At 26.2% G+C, this 15,253-nt stretch overlaps 5 protein-coding genes across 7 annotated transcripts; 2 read left to right on the forward strand and 3 right to left on the reverse strand.

The window, feature by feature from the left end:
- Nucleotides 1-316: 316 nt before the first annotated feature.
- Nucleotides 317-723, forward strand: Dpm3 (Dolichyl-phosphate mannosyltransferase subunit 3). The gene is made up of 2 exons (XM_017898884.1): nucleotides 317-544; nucleotides 643-723. The coding sequence occupies exons 1-2, from the start codon at nucleotides 317-319 to the stop codon at nucleotides 721-723; spliced, it is 309 nt and encodes a 102-aa protein (XP_017754373.1).
- A 1,760-nt stretch (nucleotides 724-2,483) lies between these two features.
- Rad23 (UV excision repair protein Rad23) lies at nucleotides 2,484-4,498 on the reverse strand. Its single transcript, XM_017898895.1, has 6 exons — nucleotides 4,289-4,498; nucleotides 4,143-4,215; nucleotides 3,758-3,914; nucleotides 3,372-3,548; nucleotides 2,950-3,281; nucleotides 2,484-2,855 (listed from the first exon to the last, which is right to left on the reverse strand). The coding sequence occupies exons 1-6, from the start codon at nucleotides 4,352-4,354 to the stop codon at nucleotides 2,569-2,571; spliced, it is 1,092 nt and encodes a 363-aa protein (XP_017754384.1). The 5' UTR covers nucleotides 4,355-4,498; the 3' UTR covers nucleotides 2,484-2,568.
- A 1,183-nt stretch (nucleotides 4,499-5,681) lies between these two features.
- Nucleotides 5,682-8,735, reverse strand: CDC50 (cell cycle control protein 50A). Of its 3 annotated transcripts, XM_017898902.1 has the most exons (5): nucleotides 8,576-8,735; nucleotides 7,422-8,240; nucleotides 7,184-7,349; nucleotides 6,566-6,622; nucleotides 5,694-5,768 (listed from the first exon to the last, which is right to left on the reverse strand). In XM_017898902.1, the coding sequence occupies exons 1-4, from the start codon at nucleotides 8,625-8,627 to the stop codon at nucleotides 6,610-6,612; spliced, it is 1,050 nt and encodes a 349-aa protein (XP_017754391.1). In that variant the 5' UTR covers nucleotides 8,628-8,735; the 3' UTR covers nucleotides 5,694-5,768; nucleotides 6,566-6,609. The 3 variants fall into 3 exon arrangements, with proteins under 3 accessions (XP_017754390.1, XP_017754391.1, XP_017754392.1); XM_017898901.1 differs by lacking the exon at nucleotides 6,566-6,622 and having other exon boundaries at nucleotides 5,682-5,768; XM_017898903.1 differs by lacking the exon at nucleotides 6,566-6,622 and having other exon boundaries at nucleotides 5,734-5,760.
- A 670-nt stretch (nucleotides 8,736-9,405) lies between these two features.
- On the reverse strand, nucleotides 9,406-12,704 carry blw (ATP synthase subunit alpha blw, mitochondrial). The gene is made up of 8 exons (XM_017898887.1): nucleotides 12,540-12,704; nucleotides 12,113-12,223; nucleotides 11,680-12,029; nucleotides 11,233-11,589; nucleotides 10,785-11,166; nucleotides 10,499-10,643; nucleotides 10,293-10,410; nucleotides 9,406-9,736 (listed from the first exon to the last, which is right to left on the reverse strand). The coding sequence occupies exons 1-8, from the start codon at nucleotides 12,603-12,605 to the stop codon at nucleotides 9,622-9,624; spliced, it is 1,644 nt and encodes a 547-aa protein (XP_017754376.1). The 5' UTR covers nucleotides 12,606-12,704; the 3' UTR covers nucleotides 9,406-9,621.
- Nucleotides 12,705-13,475: 771 nt separating this feature from the next.
- On the forward strand, nucleotides 13,476-15,228 carry Gbeta5 (guanine nucleotide-binding protein subunit beta-5). The gene is made up of 6 exons (XM_017898908.1): nucleotides 13,476-13,658; nucleotides 13,726-13,938; nucleotides 14,030-14,166; nucleotides 14,234-14,352; nucleotides 14,433-14,790; nucleotides 14,899-15,228. The coding sequence occupies exons 2-6, from the start codon at nucleotides 13,833-13,835 to the stop codon at nucleotides 15,226-15,228; spliced, it is 1,050 nt and encodes a 349-aa protein (XP_017754397.1). The 5' UTR covers nucleotides 13,476-13,658; nucleotides 13,726-13,832.
- Nucleotides 15,229-15,253: the final 25 nt, after the last annotated feature.

The following is a 15,253-nucleotide window of genomic DNA, read 5'->3' on the forward strand; positions in this document are numbered from 1 at the left end:
CATATTTATCGTTCTATAATACTAAAATTTAAGGTATGTAATTTTAAGTTATCATATTTTTACCATTTTATTACTCTTTTTATTGGTATTAAAAAGTTAAATATTTTGATATTATATTAATCATTTGTAATTAAGTTTAAAACATATTGATCTTAACAATATATATTTTAACCTTTAAAAAATAAATCTAACAATTATCTGTTTAATTATAATATAACTATACTTTAAGAATGATAAAAAAGTATATATTGTTCAATAAATTAATAAATATTTACTTGTAAATTTATATGAATAATTAAATTATATTAAATTACAGATGACAAAACTAATGGAATGGCTTTTATTTGCTGCTTTATTTTTTAGTATATGGATTGCTGCAATTACTGAAAGTGCCAATTTACCCTTTATCACTAAATGGAAACAAATTATTCTTTTTCTTCCACTTATTGCTTTATTTCTATGTAGTTTATATGCAGCTATTACTATTTTATATAGAGTTTTTACATTTAACAATTGTGAAAATGCAGCCATTGAATTACAGGAAGTAAGTTTAAAATTGAACATGATTCATTTTATTAAAATTAATGTATACAAATTTATAAACAAGTATATAATACAGTTTTTCTTTTATATTTATTTTAGCAAATAGAGGAAGCTAAAAAAGACCTTCAGAATAAAGGTGTGGTTTTGAAGACTTTAACTTTTAAAAGACAAACAAATTGACACTTTTCATATAATCTGAAACAAATAATACAGTGATATATAATCTTTCTGTTTATATAGGTTATATTTGTACATACTTTTTATAAGAAAAAAGAATTTAAATTATAGAAATTTAAAAACTATAACAAACGAATATTTTTTTTATAAATAATGTTAGAGTCATATATATTACCAAGCTCTGTGCTTATTGAATAAGTAATAATAAATACCCATAGTAGCTACTTATTAATGTTTATTAAATTGTAATGAATTTATTTAGTATAAGTAAAATTTCATAACAAAATTATGATCTTGTTCAATAATATTTTTATTTGCAATGCATTATGTTTTGTAGTAATTAATATATTATAAATGTTAATTAAGATATTTCCATGACATAAGTCATATATTTTAATTCTTCATAACAGAGAAATCTTCAAGACAATTCTCAATTGTTATTGCATTGTAATAAATATTCTACCTTATAATAAAACATCAAAATATAGTTTATGTAGATTTGTATGTCAATACATACATAAGCATATAGTATAAAATGAAACTACCTTTTAATCTTCAAAATATAAATGATCCTTAATTATACTTATACATACCAAAACAGGGAAACTAATGTATCCATTTGTGCCTAGACTCATCATTTTTATTTATTAAATATGCAATTTTGCAATATTATTTGTTTTACATTGTGCTATATTTCTAATAAAATTTTAATATCAGTACTAGTATCTTAAAAATTCGAACGATTCCTAATCAGTTACATATTAATATGTTAAGGCTACAACATATTGAATGCATTTTTATAATATTAATAATCTCATTGCCTTCACTTTTATAGAAAGTTAATTACAAATTTTCTTTATAGATTCATACTTCTTGTAAGTCACCTTGTGTTTATTTATTTAAGATATTTCATGTACGATTATTTCTTATTAACTAGTCATAAGTTACTCGAGTTTTTCTCAGATGAAAAATGGATTGATATCAAGGTCAAAGCAAATTTAAAACAATATATGTGTATATGTTACTTGAATTTTCATTTTTTTTCACTTGAGAATTTCTTACATTTCGTTATTTCGTGACAAATGAAATGATATATAATGTGTTATTAATGAATAACTATCTTCACCACTTTTGTTTAAAAAATACAAGACTTTTTTATACATACATACATAGGCGCAAGTTATATGCAAGTACACACATATATACATATGCAATCATACATATACGGATGCACTTACATAATTTTTATATTAGAAAGCCTATCAAATGTACAAAATATGCTTTTCATATACATACATATGTTTTGAATACACATATATCCTTACTCGTGTATACAAATTTATATGTATGTGTAATTGTACAATAGCTTTAACATATAAATACAACAAAGTATTTATATTTTTGTATATTAATTCATTAAACAAGCAGGCTTTCTTATATAAAAATGTAATTACACTGTTCCATATATTCAAAAAACAAGAAGTTTCGCCAAAGAGTAATTTTCAGACTGTAAGGATGGATTATAACACTTGTGCAAAATATCAAATTTCAATTTTAAAATAATGAAAACATTCAAATATATATATTTGGGAATAAACAATTTAAGACTACATAAAATTTGTCATAAATTATTTTGATATATAATTTTAATAAATTTTGTATCCTTTATCAAATATGCCAATATAAAATTAATACCTAACTAGAAAATTAATATAACATAAATATATATTTGCATACTTATATACAAAGAAAAAAATGACCAGTTGAAAATAACAAGATGTCTGTGTAATTACCCATCCTACATCAGTCCTTTAACTCCTTATTATGAAATCAATAAAGTGCGTTACTTCAGTCATCAAGATTTTGTGATAACAAAAAGTTAGCAGCAAGATTTTCATTTTTTTCACACGCAAAATATGCTTGTACAACTAAATGCTCCGGAAATCCTAGTGCCTGCAGCCTCTCAATAGCTTCTCTATCCTGAGGTGTTACCTGAATTATAGAAGGTTCTACATCCGATCCTGTTCCTATACCTGCACCAAGTCCTCCACTTATACCACCAGGAGCAGTTGCTGGTGCAACAGTAGATGCAGATACAGGTATAGTCCTTCCTCCTGTGCCACCAGTAGTTTCCACTACTCCAAAATACATAACATAAGTATATTCATAAGAAAAAAGAAAAGAAAATGAAGACTACGTTTATTTTAATAATAGACAATAGGAACTAACCAGGTTCATTAAGCATTCGCACAAATGCTTCTTGATTTTGTGAAATAAGTTGTAATAATGCAGGATTGGTTTGACCAATTTGTTGTAGTACAGCATTTAATAATTGAGGATTTTGCTGAATAACTTGACGCATTTGTTGAAATTGAGGTTGCATTCGCAAAAATGCTAGTGGATGTTGACCATGATCATGAAGTTGTTCTTGTGCCTCAAGTTGATCTTCTGGTAAATCTTCAAGAAGCTGAGCTGGTATTCCTGTTAAGAGGTATTCAACAGCCCTATCAGGATTATTAAAACTTGCTCTTAACGCTTGTTCAACTTGTTCACGTTCATACCTAATATAAATATATGATATTAAGTAAATAAAACATAAATCAAACAAGTAGTTCAATAATTATAACTTTTTTCTTTTAATAAATATCTACCCCATATCCACAATGTTGTTCACCATAGTATTATAATCTTCACCCATTAACATGGCACTTTCTGCTTGTCCTCCAACACATGCAACAGTAGTACTTGCTTCTGACTGTTCTTGTACAGTATTACCAGGGTTTGATGCACCCTGAGTAGTAGGATTTGAACTAGCTTGTACTACTGAGCTATGGCAGACAACATATATCACAGATAAATTAAAATAGTATGATTAAAACAAAATTATTAATATATATTGTTTTTGATAAATTAATTGAAAAAATTAAATTATAGAATAGTCCTTAATTATTAATGAACAAAATTATTATAGAATATTTACATGATCGAAGCTGAAATATATCTTATATATACTTCTTATAATACTTCAAATTAATACCTGGTTGTACTACTTTCTTCTTTATTATCTGCACTTGTATGTTCTTCTTCAGTTGTATGATCATTACCACTTTTAAGTTTTGTTACCAAAACAACTATAAACTTATTTTCATCTATATTATATTCTGCTAATGGATGATCATCTATTAATATTTTTCCTGTAAAAATAATGTTGTATTACTACATAACTATCATTATATGATAATAATAACACATATACAAATGAAAATAATTCTAATGAGTCATCATTTTTTAAATTCGGATCTTTGTAAATGAAAATTATTAAAATATATTCAGCTAAAAAATGGATCGAGTTACAAGTACGTAAAAATAATAATACATTTACAATTAAGTGAAAATAAGGTTATGTAAGCCATATCGCTTACCAGCATATATTAACCTCTGATGTTTAACAGGATAACCTCTTATAGTCTCGATCTTTTGTTTCAAATCTTTTACCTGCAAAAAGTATACTTAAAATTTATTATACTTGAGAAAGCTACATATTTTTACATTTGCTATATGCACTTACTGTTTCCGATGGATCAATTTCTATTATAAACATCTGCTGCTTCAAGGTTTTTACTGTTATAATCATATTGTAGGATGTAGAATTAGTAATATGTCGTCGGTTGATAAAGAAAACTTTGCAGGATCTGGTGTAATAAGGGTATAAAGATGTTTTGGTAAAGATCTTTTCAGCGATGAGTCGGCACTGCTTAAAGCAACTTACAAATGCTTAACTCAGGGTAGTATGCAGCTGAAAACATATGATGATATAAAGCAGTATTTTCAATGATGAACAATGGAATGCGTAAGGTATGTACTAAAATAAGACTACATCAGTTCAAGTTAATATATAATTATTACTAATTATCATTAAATTAATTACAAATTAATACATGTAAAAATATTTTTGCTTATTATTAATCAATATTTGAATCAATATTTCGCACTTATACATTATTATATTTAATTAACCTTAGCAAAGAAAATTATATAAACAAAAATGTGAAAATATAAAATACAAGTGATACACTTATAAATTAATAGCAAAATAATTATAATTTTGATAATTTTAAATTTTGCTTTCTAAAGTATTATATACCTTTATATATTTTATTTTTATAAATACATGTACTTGGGTACATAAATAGACATTATTGTGATTTTTTTATTTATATATCTATACATTTGTGAGTGACTAGAGTAAAACTAAAAATATTTTACAATAAGTTATAATTTAAAAATATATTATGTAATAATTCATTGCACATTGAATGAAATTTTAAAATGTATTAAGATACACAAAATTATATTGTTTTTACTTCAATGTTCTATGTAAAAGACACCTTTTTATTAATAATTTTTATAAAATGTTAGATGTAACAGTAATTTTATCTTTAGAAATTATATATATGGCTATTATTTGTAACTTCTAATTAGATTAACCATTCAACAAAATGAAACTTGTTAAATTTTCAAATTGACAAAAATTTGTATATTTTGTTTTCCAGTATCTTTACATTGTCCTTTAACAATTTATCCTTTGAATATCTCAATACATGTACATGAAAAATATATAAATAATCATAATCTTAATTATGTCTTTGCATTATAATTATATATATTTTATTATGTATAAATACTGTGTTGTATTTATATATTTACTTATTATATTCATCATATATAGTTACACAATAATAAAGAATTAAAATATTCCTTCTATAAAATAATCATTAAGAATAACACAAAACATACATTAGTGTAGCTAATAGAAAAAAATATGAATTTTTGATTCATTAATAAACAGTTTTAAAAATTTTTAAGACACAAACTAAATTAAGATTTTTTCAATAGCATGAATTTTGTATAAATTTAATTAAATGGTTCTATATTAACACTTACAAATTAAATGCAGAATATCCAGAATGTTCCTCAATTTCTATAATGATTTATATAATTATTCTTGGTATGGTGTATTTGGAGTCACATTAATCATCCCTGTTACACTAAAAAATATATAACTGAATTATCTAACGAAATGACAAAATTAAGGACACATTATTAATATAGAATTGTCATAATATTTAACAAATTTTTAGCTTATTTCTATAAAAGAGGCAAAACAATTCAACAAATCAATACAAACGAAATATTCTGATTAATATCTTCTACAACTTAACAGAATATCTGGTACAACATGATGAATGTTCTACATCTTACCTCCTAAACAATTACATGCTATGTATATTTCTAGTCACCTTTATGTATTATATTTAAATATAAACATTTAATATATTAAATAAAAGCCTGATTTCATTGAAATAATTAGATATGTATAATAACACACAACAAAATGCATATAGAAAATGATACTGTGGTATTATTCAATTTTAATTTTATATTACTTTTAAATAACATGACACTAATAAACATATTATGCAATGTATAAAGCATGTTCATGTTTATACAATACATATCTATGTGTAAAGCATATTACATTTATGAAGCAGATCATATAAAGACACAAATAATATAAATTATTAGTAAAAATATAAATCACTCATAGTTATACAGATATTTTAAAAATTAAAAATAAAAGACAAAATCTAATACATAACTACATGCACAAAATTATCCTAAACTGAAACTTACATCTATAAAATATAACTTAGGTACAACAAATATCCACAATAAATTAACAAAATTTGATATTTAACAAATAGTCATCAAGCCATGTTACATATAAGACAATATTACTAACATTCTTGCAGAATAGACATAACACAATATCACAAACACTTACAAGAACAATTATGGTGCCCTAAGCATACTTTGTTGCAGTCATCTTTACATTAGTTTGCTGTATAACATACATTATATAAAGTTACATAAGTTTATTATCAAACTTAAATTCAAAGGATATGATACTATGGATATTAATTCAAAATTAGTTATAAAAAGGTTTTGTTTTGTAAAAAAATATTCTTAACTTTTGAATTTATAACTATATTTAAAATAATATAATTTAAATTTATGTAATTTGTAAAACTGTTAAAATCTTATTATATTATAATAATTAATAGATGTACTTACTATCAAGCTAACTGATTAATCACAAACTACTTTTGCAAAAAAGGATAATATATAGTCAACTTAATTTGTACGTTTTTATATTTGTACACAAATATTTCATTAACTTTTAAAAATAACTTGATAGCAAATGCAATAATATGATGAATACAGGTGACAAAAAGATATATTCTCTTTTTAATTTATTATATAACATTTTTAGTAAAAAAGATTTATTTTTTAAGCAACTGCATTTTTTAAATGTTTTAAATTAAAGCCTCTTTTAAGCATAACACCATTTAGTAAATAAGTGAAGGAGGAAAATTATATAGTATATAAAATCAATTGTTACCTTTTGGAACATTTGATGTGTATTATTAATAATGTAATGCCTAACAACAAACAAATACATCCTACAACTATATAAGCAATACCAAGAAAGGGATTTTTTCCACCAAGAAGTGAGGTAGTGCTCAAAATCATTCTTTTTCTGCCATCAAAGGCAGACACAGGATATGCTACAAAAAAAATTAATATTAATTTATAAAATTACATTTAATTTGTAATTTATATTAATAATTTTTACTTACTATAGTTAACGGTAAGTGTATAATTTCCTGCTAATAAACCTTCAGTGAAACCATCTGCTGTATGATTTACTCTACGATAAAGTTTCCTAAAAGTAGGTAAAGCTGCAGTTCTCATCCAAACAATCAAATCTTCATTTTGAAAACCATTATTGCTTTCATTTTTTATATCTAAGTCATAAATATGTTTAGTCCAATTCTTTGGTTTTGTAAAATTTTGAAATACTTTTGTTAAATTACCCTCAGGATTTCTAAATTTAATGTTCTTATCTGAGGGCCAAGCTATACCAGTTTTTAATAATGGTACATCTATATCGTGTTTTATAGAATACAATTTTAATTCGTCACTAAATAATGAATTAGCAATAGCACCACATGGTACAATAGGTTTGTCTCCATCATAAGCAAATGGTTCACAATCTCCTGAGACAACATTACTTATTTTTCCTAATAATTGATTATCATCTCTTGATTTTACATATCGTCTATGATTCTGATAGAAGTTAGTCAAACCATAATACATGTAAATTTTTCCACTGAAATCAGATGGCAATGTAAAATTTAATTTACAATAGCAAGGTTGTGAATGATTTTGTGCTATGACATCTGCACATTTAATAGGCATTCCTTTTGCACGGAAAATGTTCGTAGAATTGCAGTCTGTATAATCTAAAATATATTCTTTGACTTGATCAGAAAAATAAAGTAATCCAACTCCAACTGGAATAAAAGCAATCCCGATTACAAAAAATGTTGGTAAGACAGTTCCAGCAGTAAGTATTGGTTGCCAAGCAGGTAAACGTTGTTGCTTAAATGCACTGTCTGTTGAAATAAAATATTTCCTTTTTATTATTATATCATTTATTACATCAGTGTACTATAAATATTTATATTAACTTATATATTACATATAAATTATTTATATTATAGCAAATAATAAACAGAAATTGAATGAACATTTAAATAATGCACACATGTAGATGAATATACAGACATGTACAACAGGAATTTTATATATTAATGTAGGTAATGTAGGTAATGTAGGTAATTATTTATTATTTCTATTACTGAATTAAATTAATTATAAGAATTTCGTATATGTACCAAATGTACTAATATAACCTAACAAAAAATTAACTTCTATATGATAAACTTACCCGAAGGTTTTTTTGTTTTAGGTAACGAACCAACTTCGCTGACAGAAGTCATAGTTTCTTATTAAGGTAATAATTTATTTTCTTATTAAATTTTAATAATTAAACACTGACATTTGTAAAATCTATCAGAATGTGAATTATTCGTAAACCATCTTCGACGATAAAGCATAGAACAGTAATGAATACGGGCAAACACGTTAAGAATTAAACACACTTATTCTAAATTAAATTTTGTTATTTTTGTTACTTATAAAAATATTTCTTCGATTAATTAACAGTTACTTATTATAATTTTAATTTCAAAATATTCATATATTTATTACAGATTTTTTTACATTTTTTATATTAAATGATGTTTTAGTTCTTTACAGTTTATTACTATTTCTTTCGTAAGCAACTTTTTTAGTTATGGTCATCCTGATCTAGGAAAAGAAAAGTTAATTAACGATACAATTAGATTAAAATTATTTCCTTTAATTATAGATAAATTAAAATTTGGAATATAGGAATTTATTTATTTCTTGGAAGTATGATTTTTTCTTTCTCCCGATATTTATTAACAAAGTAATACTTAAAATGGATATACAGTTAGTAGTTATATACATAATTATGATAGGAACATAAAAATAAAGCATAAGAAAAAATATACAAATAAAATTATACTAATACTTAGAATTATAAAAAAAAAAATACAATTTATTGTAAAAATAAAATGTAACTATATATCATAACTGTACAAGGGAATAAATGACACAGACTTGTAGAAACTCTAGAACTTTATTACTCATTTTTTTTTTAACTTCTCTCATTTCTGCTATGTTTGGGAGAAGTATGTTTAATTACCAAAATTGTGTTTTTAATTTTATTAACAAATGTAACTTGTAGAGTAAGTATTTATATATGACTATTGTGATTTAATGTTTAAATATGGAATTCTTTGTAACGATATTTATAATGTGCAATAACAAACATTCTTATGATAATGAATATTATTTGCACGTGACTCTTGCATAGCAGAGAATTGTTAGTTATTTTTTACTGACGTTTTAACCTGCAAAGGAAGCAAGGAAGTCAGTAACAACCTGTTTCAGTTTTGCATCCGAAGATTCACTAATTGTGTTATCTTTTGCAATGGTATTTAGGAGGTCTCGTTGAGAAGATCTGGAAGAATATAAAATTAAATAAATGCAAATAGCAAAATATATTATAATAATATATAATATAACTGTATGATGGTCCGAAGAGTACACATTACTGATCGGCTAAAGATTTCGAGGCGAAGGATAGAGGGGTAAAAGCCGATAACGTATACTCATATCTGACCTTAAATTTTATAAGTGTCCTATCTAAAATCGCATGGGTGAAAAAAGGGCGATGCCTTTTTCTCTGCATCCGCATCTTGAAGAATATAATCAAACCTATTGCAAATCTATTAACAAAGAGAAGATTTTACATAGAATACCCTATAAAAACTGAGGTCAGATATTAGTAAGCTTCATGTATTATTAAATACTCGATGGTTACTCCTCATTTCAACTATGTCTATATAGACAGATTTTTACGTATAATGTCGAAAGTTTTTCATTAATATTTTGAAACTATTAAATATCCGGAAGTAATATTGTACATTCATCATCTATTCCCTTTTTCCGCAAAATTTATTACAAATTAGCAATTTGTACTCTTTGGAACAACAACCCAATTTTAAATTAAATACCTAATGTGGGCCAAGAATTCTTTTTCAAAGGCAGTAATTTTTGTGGGTTCCATTTTATCAAGATATCCACGAACACCACAATAGATAACAGCTACTTGTTCTTCAATAGCCATAGGTACTAAATACATTAAATATTTTTTACTTTACTCATTATTTCATTACATTTTCTGTAATTTAAATTAATTATGCAAATTATAAATTATTACCATATTGTCCCTGTTTAAGAAGTTCTGTTAGTCTGACACCACGGTTAAGTAGTTGTTGAGTTGCAGCATCCAAATCAGAACCAAATTGTGCAAAAGCTGCTACTTCACGATATTGAGCCAATTCCAATTTCATAGAACCAGCAACCTATTAAATAAAATATAAAAATTATTTAAAAATATTATTTAATAAATGTATATGTAAACTTAATATAAAATATAATATAATATATTCAAGAATATATTATTTAATAATATTAGTGAACTTATAAACAGAAACATTCATCACCTGTTTCATGGCTTTAGTTTGAGCAGCAGAACCGACACGTGATACTGATAGACCAACATTAATTGCAGGTCGAATACCTTTATAAAACAATTCTGTTTCTAAGAAGATTTGACCATCAGTGATGGAAATGACGTTTGTGGGAATATAAGCTGACACATCACCAGCTTGTGTTTCAATAACAGGTAGAGCTGTTAATGAACCACCTCCCAAACTTTCATTCATTTTAGCCGCTCGTTCAAGAAGACGAGAATGAAGATAAAATACATCACCAGGGTAGGCTTCACGACCTGGTGGTCGCCTTAACAATAAAGACATCTGTCGATAGGCAACAGCTTGTTTCGATAAGTCATCGTAAATAATTAAAGCATGTTTTCCATTATCTCTGTAAAAAATCCATAAAACATTAACACGTTAGAAAATTAAAAAATCCGAAAATTGTTTTACATACCGGAAGAATTCTCCCATTGCACAACCAGAATATGGTGCCAAATATTGGAGAGGTGCAGCATCAGAAGCAGTTGCAGAAACAATGATAGTATAATTAATAGCTCCACTATCTGTTAAACGTTTTACTATTTGTGCAACAGTGGATCTTTTTTGACCAATAGCAACATAAATACAGTATAGTTTTTTCTTTTCATCTCCAGCATCATTAAATCGTTTCTGATTAATAATTGTATCAATGGCAAGAGCAGTTTTTCCAGTTTGTCTGTCTCCAATGATCAGTTCACGTTGACCACGACCAATAGGTACTAAAGAATCTACAGCTTTAATGCCAGTTTGCATGGGTTCCCTAACAGATACTCTTTAAAAAAGGAAAATATATATGTATAAATATAATGGAAAATAAAAAACAGAATTAAAAAATAATGAACATCCTGATAAAAGTAAATACCTAGGAATGATGCCAGGTGCTTTAGTACCAATACGAAATCTCAATTTACTGTTAAGTGGTCCTTTACCATCAATAGGATTACCTAATGCATCTACAACACGCCCCAGTAATTCTTCTCCAACCGGAACATCAACAATAGCTCCAGTACGTTTAACGATATCACCTTCCTTAATGTGTCTATCATTACCAAAGACGACAACACCAACATTATCTGGCTCCAAGTTCAGAGCCATACCTTTTAGTCCTGAACTAAATTCTACCATCTCATCTGCTTGAATATTTTTAAGACCATATACACGGGCAATACCATCACCAATACTGAGCACTCTACCTGTTTCTTCAACATTGGCCTATACATTATATAACAATTAATTAAAATTAGTATTATATATACATATTACTTTTTAAATATTAATAAAATTTATTAGCTTACCTTAGAAGTTGCACCAAGTATACGTTCTTCCAAAATGGAAGAAATTTCAGCAGAACGTCTACTACATGATACATGATATTTGCAAGAGGCTATACTAAACGGCCATTTGATCTATAACATAAATTTAAAACTTACTGTTATTATACTGTAGAAACATACTACTCAAATACATATTACATAACTTGATACTATTCTGTTTATGTAATCTACTGCATAGAGAAAAAAATTTGTGACATATACTCTAATCGTTATAACATTTCAATAAAAATTACTGTAATTAATAAAATATATTTAATTTTTTCAAAAATGAAAATTATGATAAGTAAAATATGGATCCGTGTGGTTGTCGCAAAGTAGAAAATGTCGGCATGTTCTACTTAGGTATTTTTCAAAAATAAATTACATAAAACATTATTTTTTTTATTACCTGAATTGTAGTGTTCGGCAATTGTCTCGCTATCGAAGAAGCTAAACGTAACGATAGAAGAGTCATTTTGGAATACTTCAAGTCCGATAACCGGACCACGGATCGTGAACGAAGAACGATTAAGACACGGACGAACCGCGAAACGTCTCACGTAGCCCCACTCTGCATTTGTACCGGCAGGAAGTCGATATCCATTGATCTGCGCATAACCTCGAACCCAGATACATGTACTAATCGTAAATCAAATTCTTCCATATTCAATAGTATATAAGAATGTATAATACAAGTTATATTCCAATAAATTTTTTTCGCGTGCATATTTAATTAATTAATCCCTAGTATATAATTCTTAATACAATGAATTTTGGGTTCGAGGTTATCTGCAATTATTTAATCTATCATAAACAATGGCGCCAAATTTTAGATTTAAAATACATATTATGCAATAGTCGTATGTTTATTATTAAAATAATATTACATTAGAATAATTATCGTTGCATTTACAAATATATAATTAGTATATATGTCGCTAATATTAACAATTAATGGATAATAATATTAAATATCCTTTCTACAATAATCTCATTTTTTTTTATAATAAAAAAATATATATATTCAATATTTCTAATGATTCCTGAATTTATTGAAAGCTTCGTAATATTTCTAAATGAAAAAGTAAATAGATTATTGCTTAATATTACATTGCTTAAATTCGATGATATAAGACTAACATAATATTGTAATAATTTAAAACCTTTCTTTAATAATAAATATTATTAATAAAAGTTAATATAAAAGTTTTATTTCAAAGCCTATAAAACAAACTGAATAACTTTAATACTTCTATGAAATATCATGTTCAGGTTAAGTTGATTAAATATGAAAGCATCATTGCACCGGCGCTAAAGTTTGTTATTGTTGTATTGTATTGATTATTGGTCGCAACTACTATTTGAACGATACATTAATATAGATTTATTGTATAAACAAATGAATAATTATAAAAAAAAAAGTGAAAAACATAAAAAACGTGTATTCATGCAGAAAAATCTCTATTACTTTGTTAATAATTGCACTTGCAGTGTAGTTTTTTTCCGAGGTCGATAGGTGACAGGACAGGTAATCTATTGTTTACACTTTATATTTTACAATATACGAATTATTTTAATAGAAAGACATGTTTTAGATAGAAGAAGAATTGATTTGTAACAACATTTATACAAAAATGATATCCTGTTTAGTAGAACCATATACCTTCTGTTAAGAAGTATCTAGTATTATACAAATAAAAATATGGATTCTGCCACTGAATCAGAACATATAGAAAAATTAATAAAAGAGGCTGAAAGTTTAAAAATACGTTTAGAAGATGAACGACAAAAATTGAATGATATTACTCGTAAATATTAATTTTTAATCTCTATTGTACTGTCATAAAAATTAGTAACAAATAAATTGCAGTAAAGTTATTGTTAATATTATTGTTTCAGTTGCTAGTGTAGCAGATAGGCTTGAAATAATTAGTTACATTAATGTAAAATCACGTCGTGTTTTAAAAGGTCATCAAGCAAAAGTTCTGTGTTCTGACTGGTCTCCAGATAAACGTCATATTGTATCTTCGTCACAGGTCAGAAAACATTTGAAAGCTTTTATCTAAACTTTTAAAATATTTTTTAACATAAAAGTTGTTTCAGAATGGTAAAATGATAATATGGGATGCTTTTACAACAAATAAAGAACATGCTCTTAATATGCCAACTATCTGGGTTATGGCTTGTGCTTATGCTCCAAGTGGAGCTCTGGTTGCTTGTGGGTAAGATATATTTCAATTTCATAAGATAGTGATAATCATTTCTTTAATATTTTATATGTTTTATTCATTTTTTTTTTTAGGGGATTAGATAATAAAATTACTGTATATCCTTTGAGTCAAGAAGATGAAGTATCAACTCGAAAAAAAACTGTTGTTACACATACATCATACATGTCTTGTTGTGTATTCCCTAACAGTGATCAACAAATATTAACGGGTAGTGGAGATAGCACCTGTGCTTTATGGGATGTAGAAAGTGGTCAACTATTACAAAGTTTTCTTGATCATTCAAGTGATGTAATGTCTATTGATTTAGCACCAAGTGAAACTGGTAACACATTTGTTTCTGGTAGTTGTGATAAAATGGTTTTAATATGGGATATGCGGACTGGTCAATGTGTTCAAAGTTTTGAAGGACATCAATCTGATGTTAACTCTGTATGTAAAAGTTTATTACTTTTGTTACTCACAAAAATTCAATATATTACAAGAATAAGCTAATATAATTATAAAAAAATGATTTGCATCATGTTATGTTGAGTTTAGGTAAAATTTCATCCAGGTGGTGATGCAGTGGCAACAGGTTCTGATGATGCAACTTGTCGTCTTTTCGATCTGCGTGCGGATAGAGAAATTGCTGTCTATGCGAAAGAAAGTATAATATTTGGAGCAAATGCAGTCGATTTAAGCGTTAGTGGACGTTTACTTTTTGCTGGTTACAATGATTACACTGTAAATATATGGGATACTCTAAAATGTCAACGAGTTGCGATTTTATATGGACATGAAAATCGTGTATCTTGTTTACGAGTTTCTCCAGATGGAACTGCTCTTTCTACTGGAAGTTGGGATTCAACTTTACGAGTTTGGGCTTAGTTTTAATAAAGTTGCATCTATTATT

This window comes from Eufriesea mexicana, unplaced genomic scaffold, assembly GCF_001483705.2.
Source record: "Eufriesea mexicana isolate 0111107269 unplaced genomic scaffold, ASM148370v2 scaffold762, whole genome shotgun sequence".
NCBI classification, from domain to species: domain Eukaryota; kingdom Metazoa; phylum Arthropoda; class Insecta; order Hymenoptera; family Apidae; genus Eufriesea; species Eufriesea mexicana.

Coding starts and splice junctions, on each gene's coding strand:
- CDC50 (XM_017898901.1), bottom strand. CDS start 8,627: ATGACTTCTGTCAGCGAAGTTGGTTCGTTACCTAAAACAAAAAAACCT. Junction 8,241..8,575: donor TAAAACAAAAAAACCTTCGG/GTAAGTTTATCA, acceptor TTATTTCAACAG/ACAGTGCATTTAAGCAACAA. Junction 7,350..7,421: donor TACACTTACCGTTAACTATA/GTAAGTAAAAAT, acceptor TTTTTTTTGTAG/CATATCCTGTGTCTGCCTTT.
- Dpm3 (XM_017898884.1), top strand. CDS start 317: ATGACAAAACTAATGGAATGGCTTTTATTTGCTGCTTTATTTTTTAGT. Junction 545..642: donor CAGCCATTGAATTACAGGAA/GTAAGTTTAAAA, acceptor TATTTATTTTAG/CAAATAGAGGAAGCTAAAAA.
- Gbeta5 (XM_017898908.1), top strand. CDS start 13,833: ATGGATTCTGCCACTGAATCAGAACATATAGAAAAATTAATAAAAGAG. Junction 13,939..14,029: donor AAAATTGAATGATATTACTC/GTAAATATTAAT, acceptor TTATTGTTTCAG/TTGCTAGTGTAGCAGATAGG. Junction 14,353..14,432: donor GGAGCTCTGGTTGCTTGTGG/GTAAGATATATT, acceptor TTTTTTTTTTAG/GGGATTAGATAATAAAATTA.
- blw (XM_017898887.1), bottom strand. CDS start 12,605: ATGACTCTTCTATCGTTACGTTTAGCTTCTTCGATAGCGAGACAATTG. Junction 11,590..11,679: donor GCACCTGGCATCATTCCTAG/GTATTTACTTTT, acceptor CCTTTTTTAAAG/AGTATCTGTTAGGGAACCCA. Junction 9,737..10,292: donor GAATTCTTGGCCCACATTAG/GTATTTAATTTA, acceptor ATATTCTTCCAG/ATCTTCTCAACGAGACCTCC.
- Rad23 (XM_017898895.1), bottom strand. CDS start 4,354: ATGATTATAACAGTAAAAACCTTGAAGCAGCAGATGTTTATAATAGAA. Junction 4,216..4,288: donor AAATTGATCCATCGGAAACA/GTAAGTGCATAT, acceptor TACTTTTTGCAG/GTAAAAGATTTGAAACAAAA. Junction 3,549..3,757: donor GAAGAAAGTAGTACAACCAG/GTATTAATTTGA, acceptor TGTCTGCCATAG/CTCAGTAGTACAAGCTAGTT.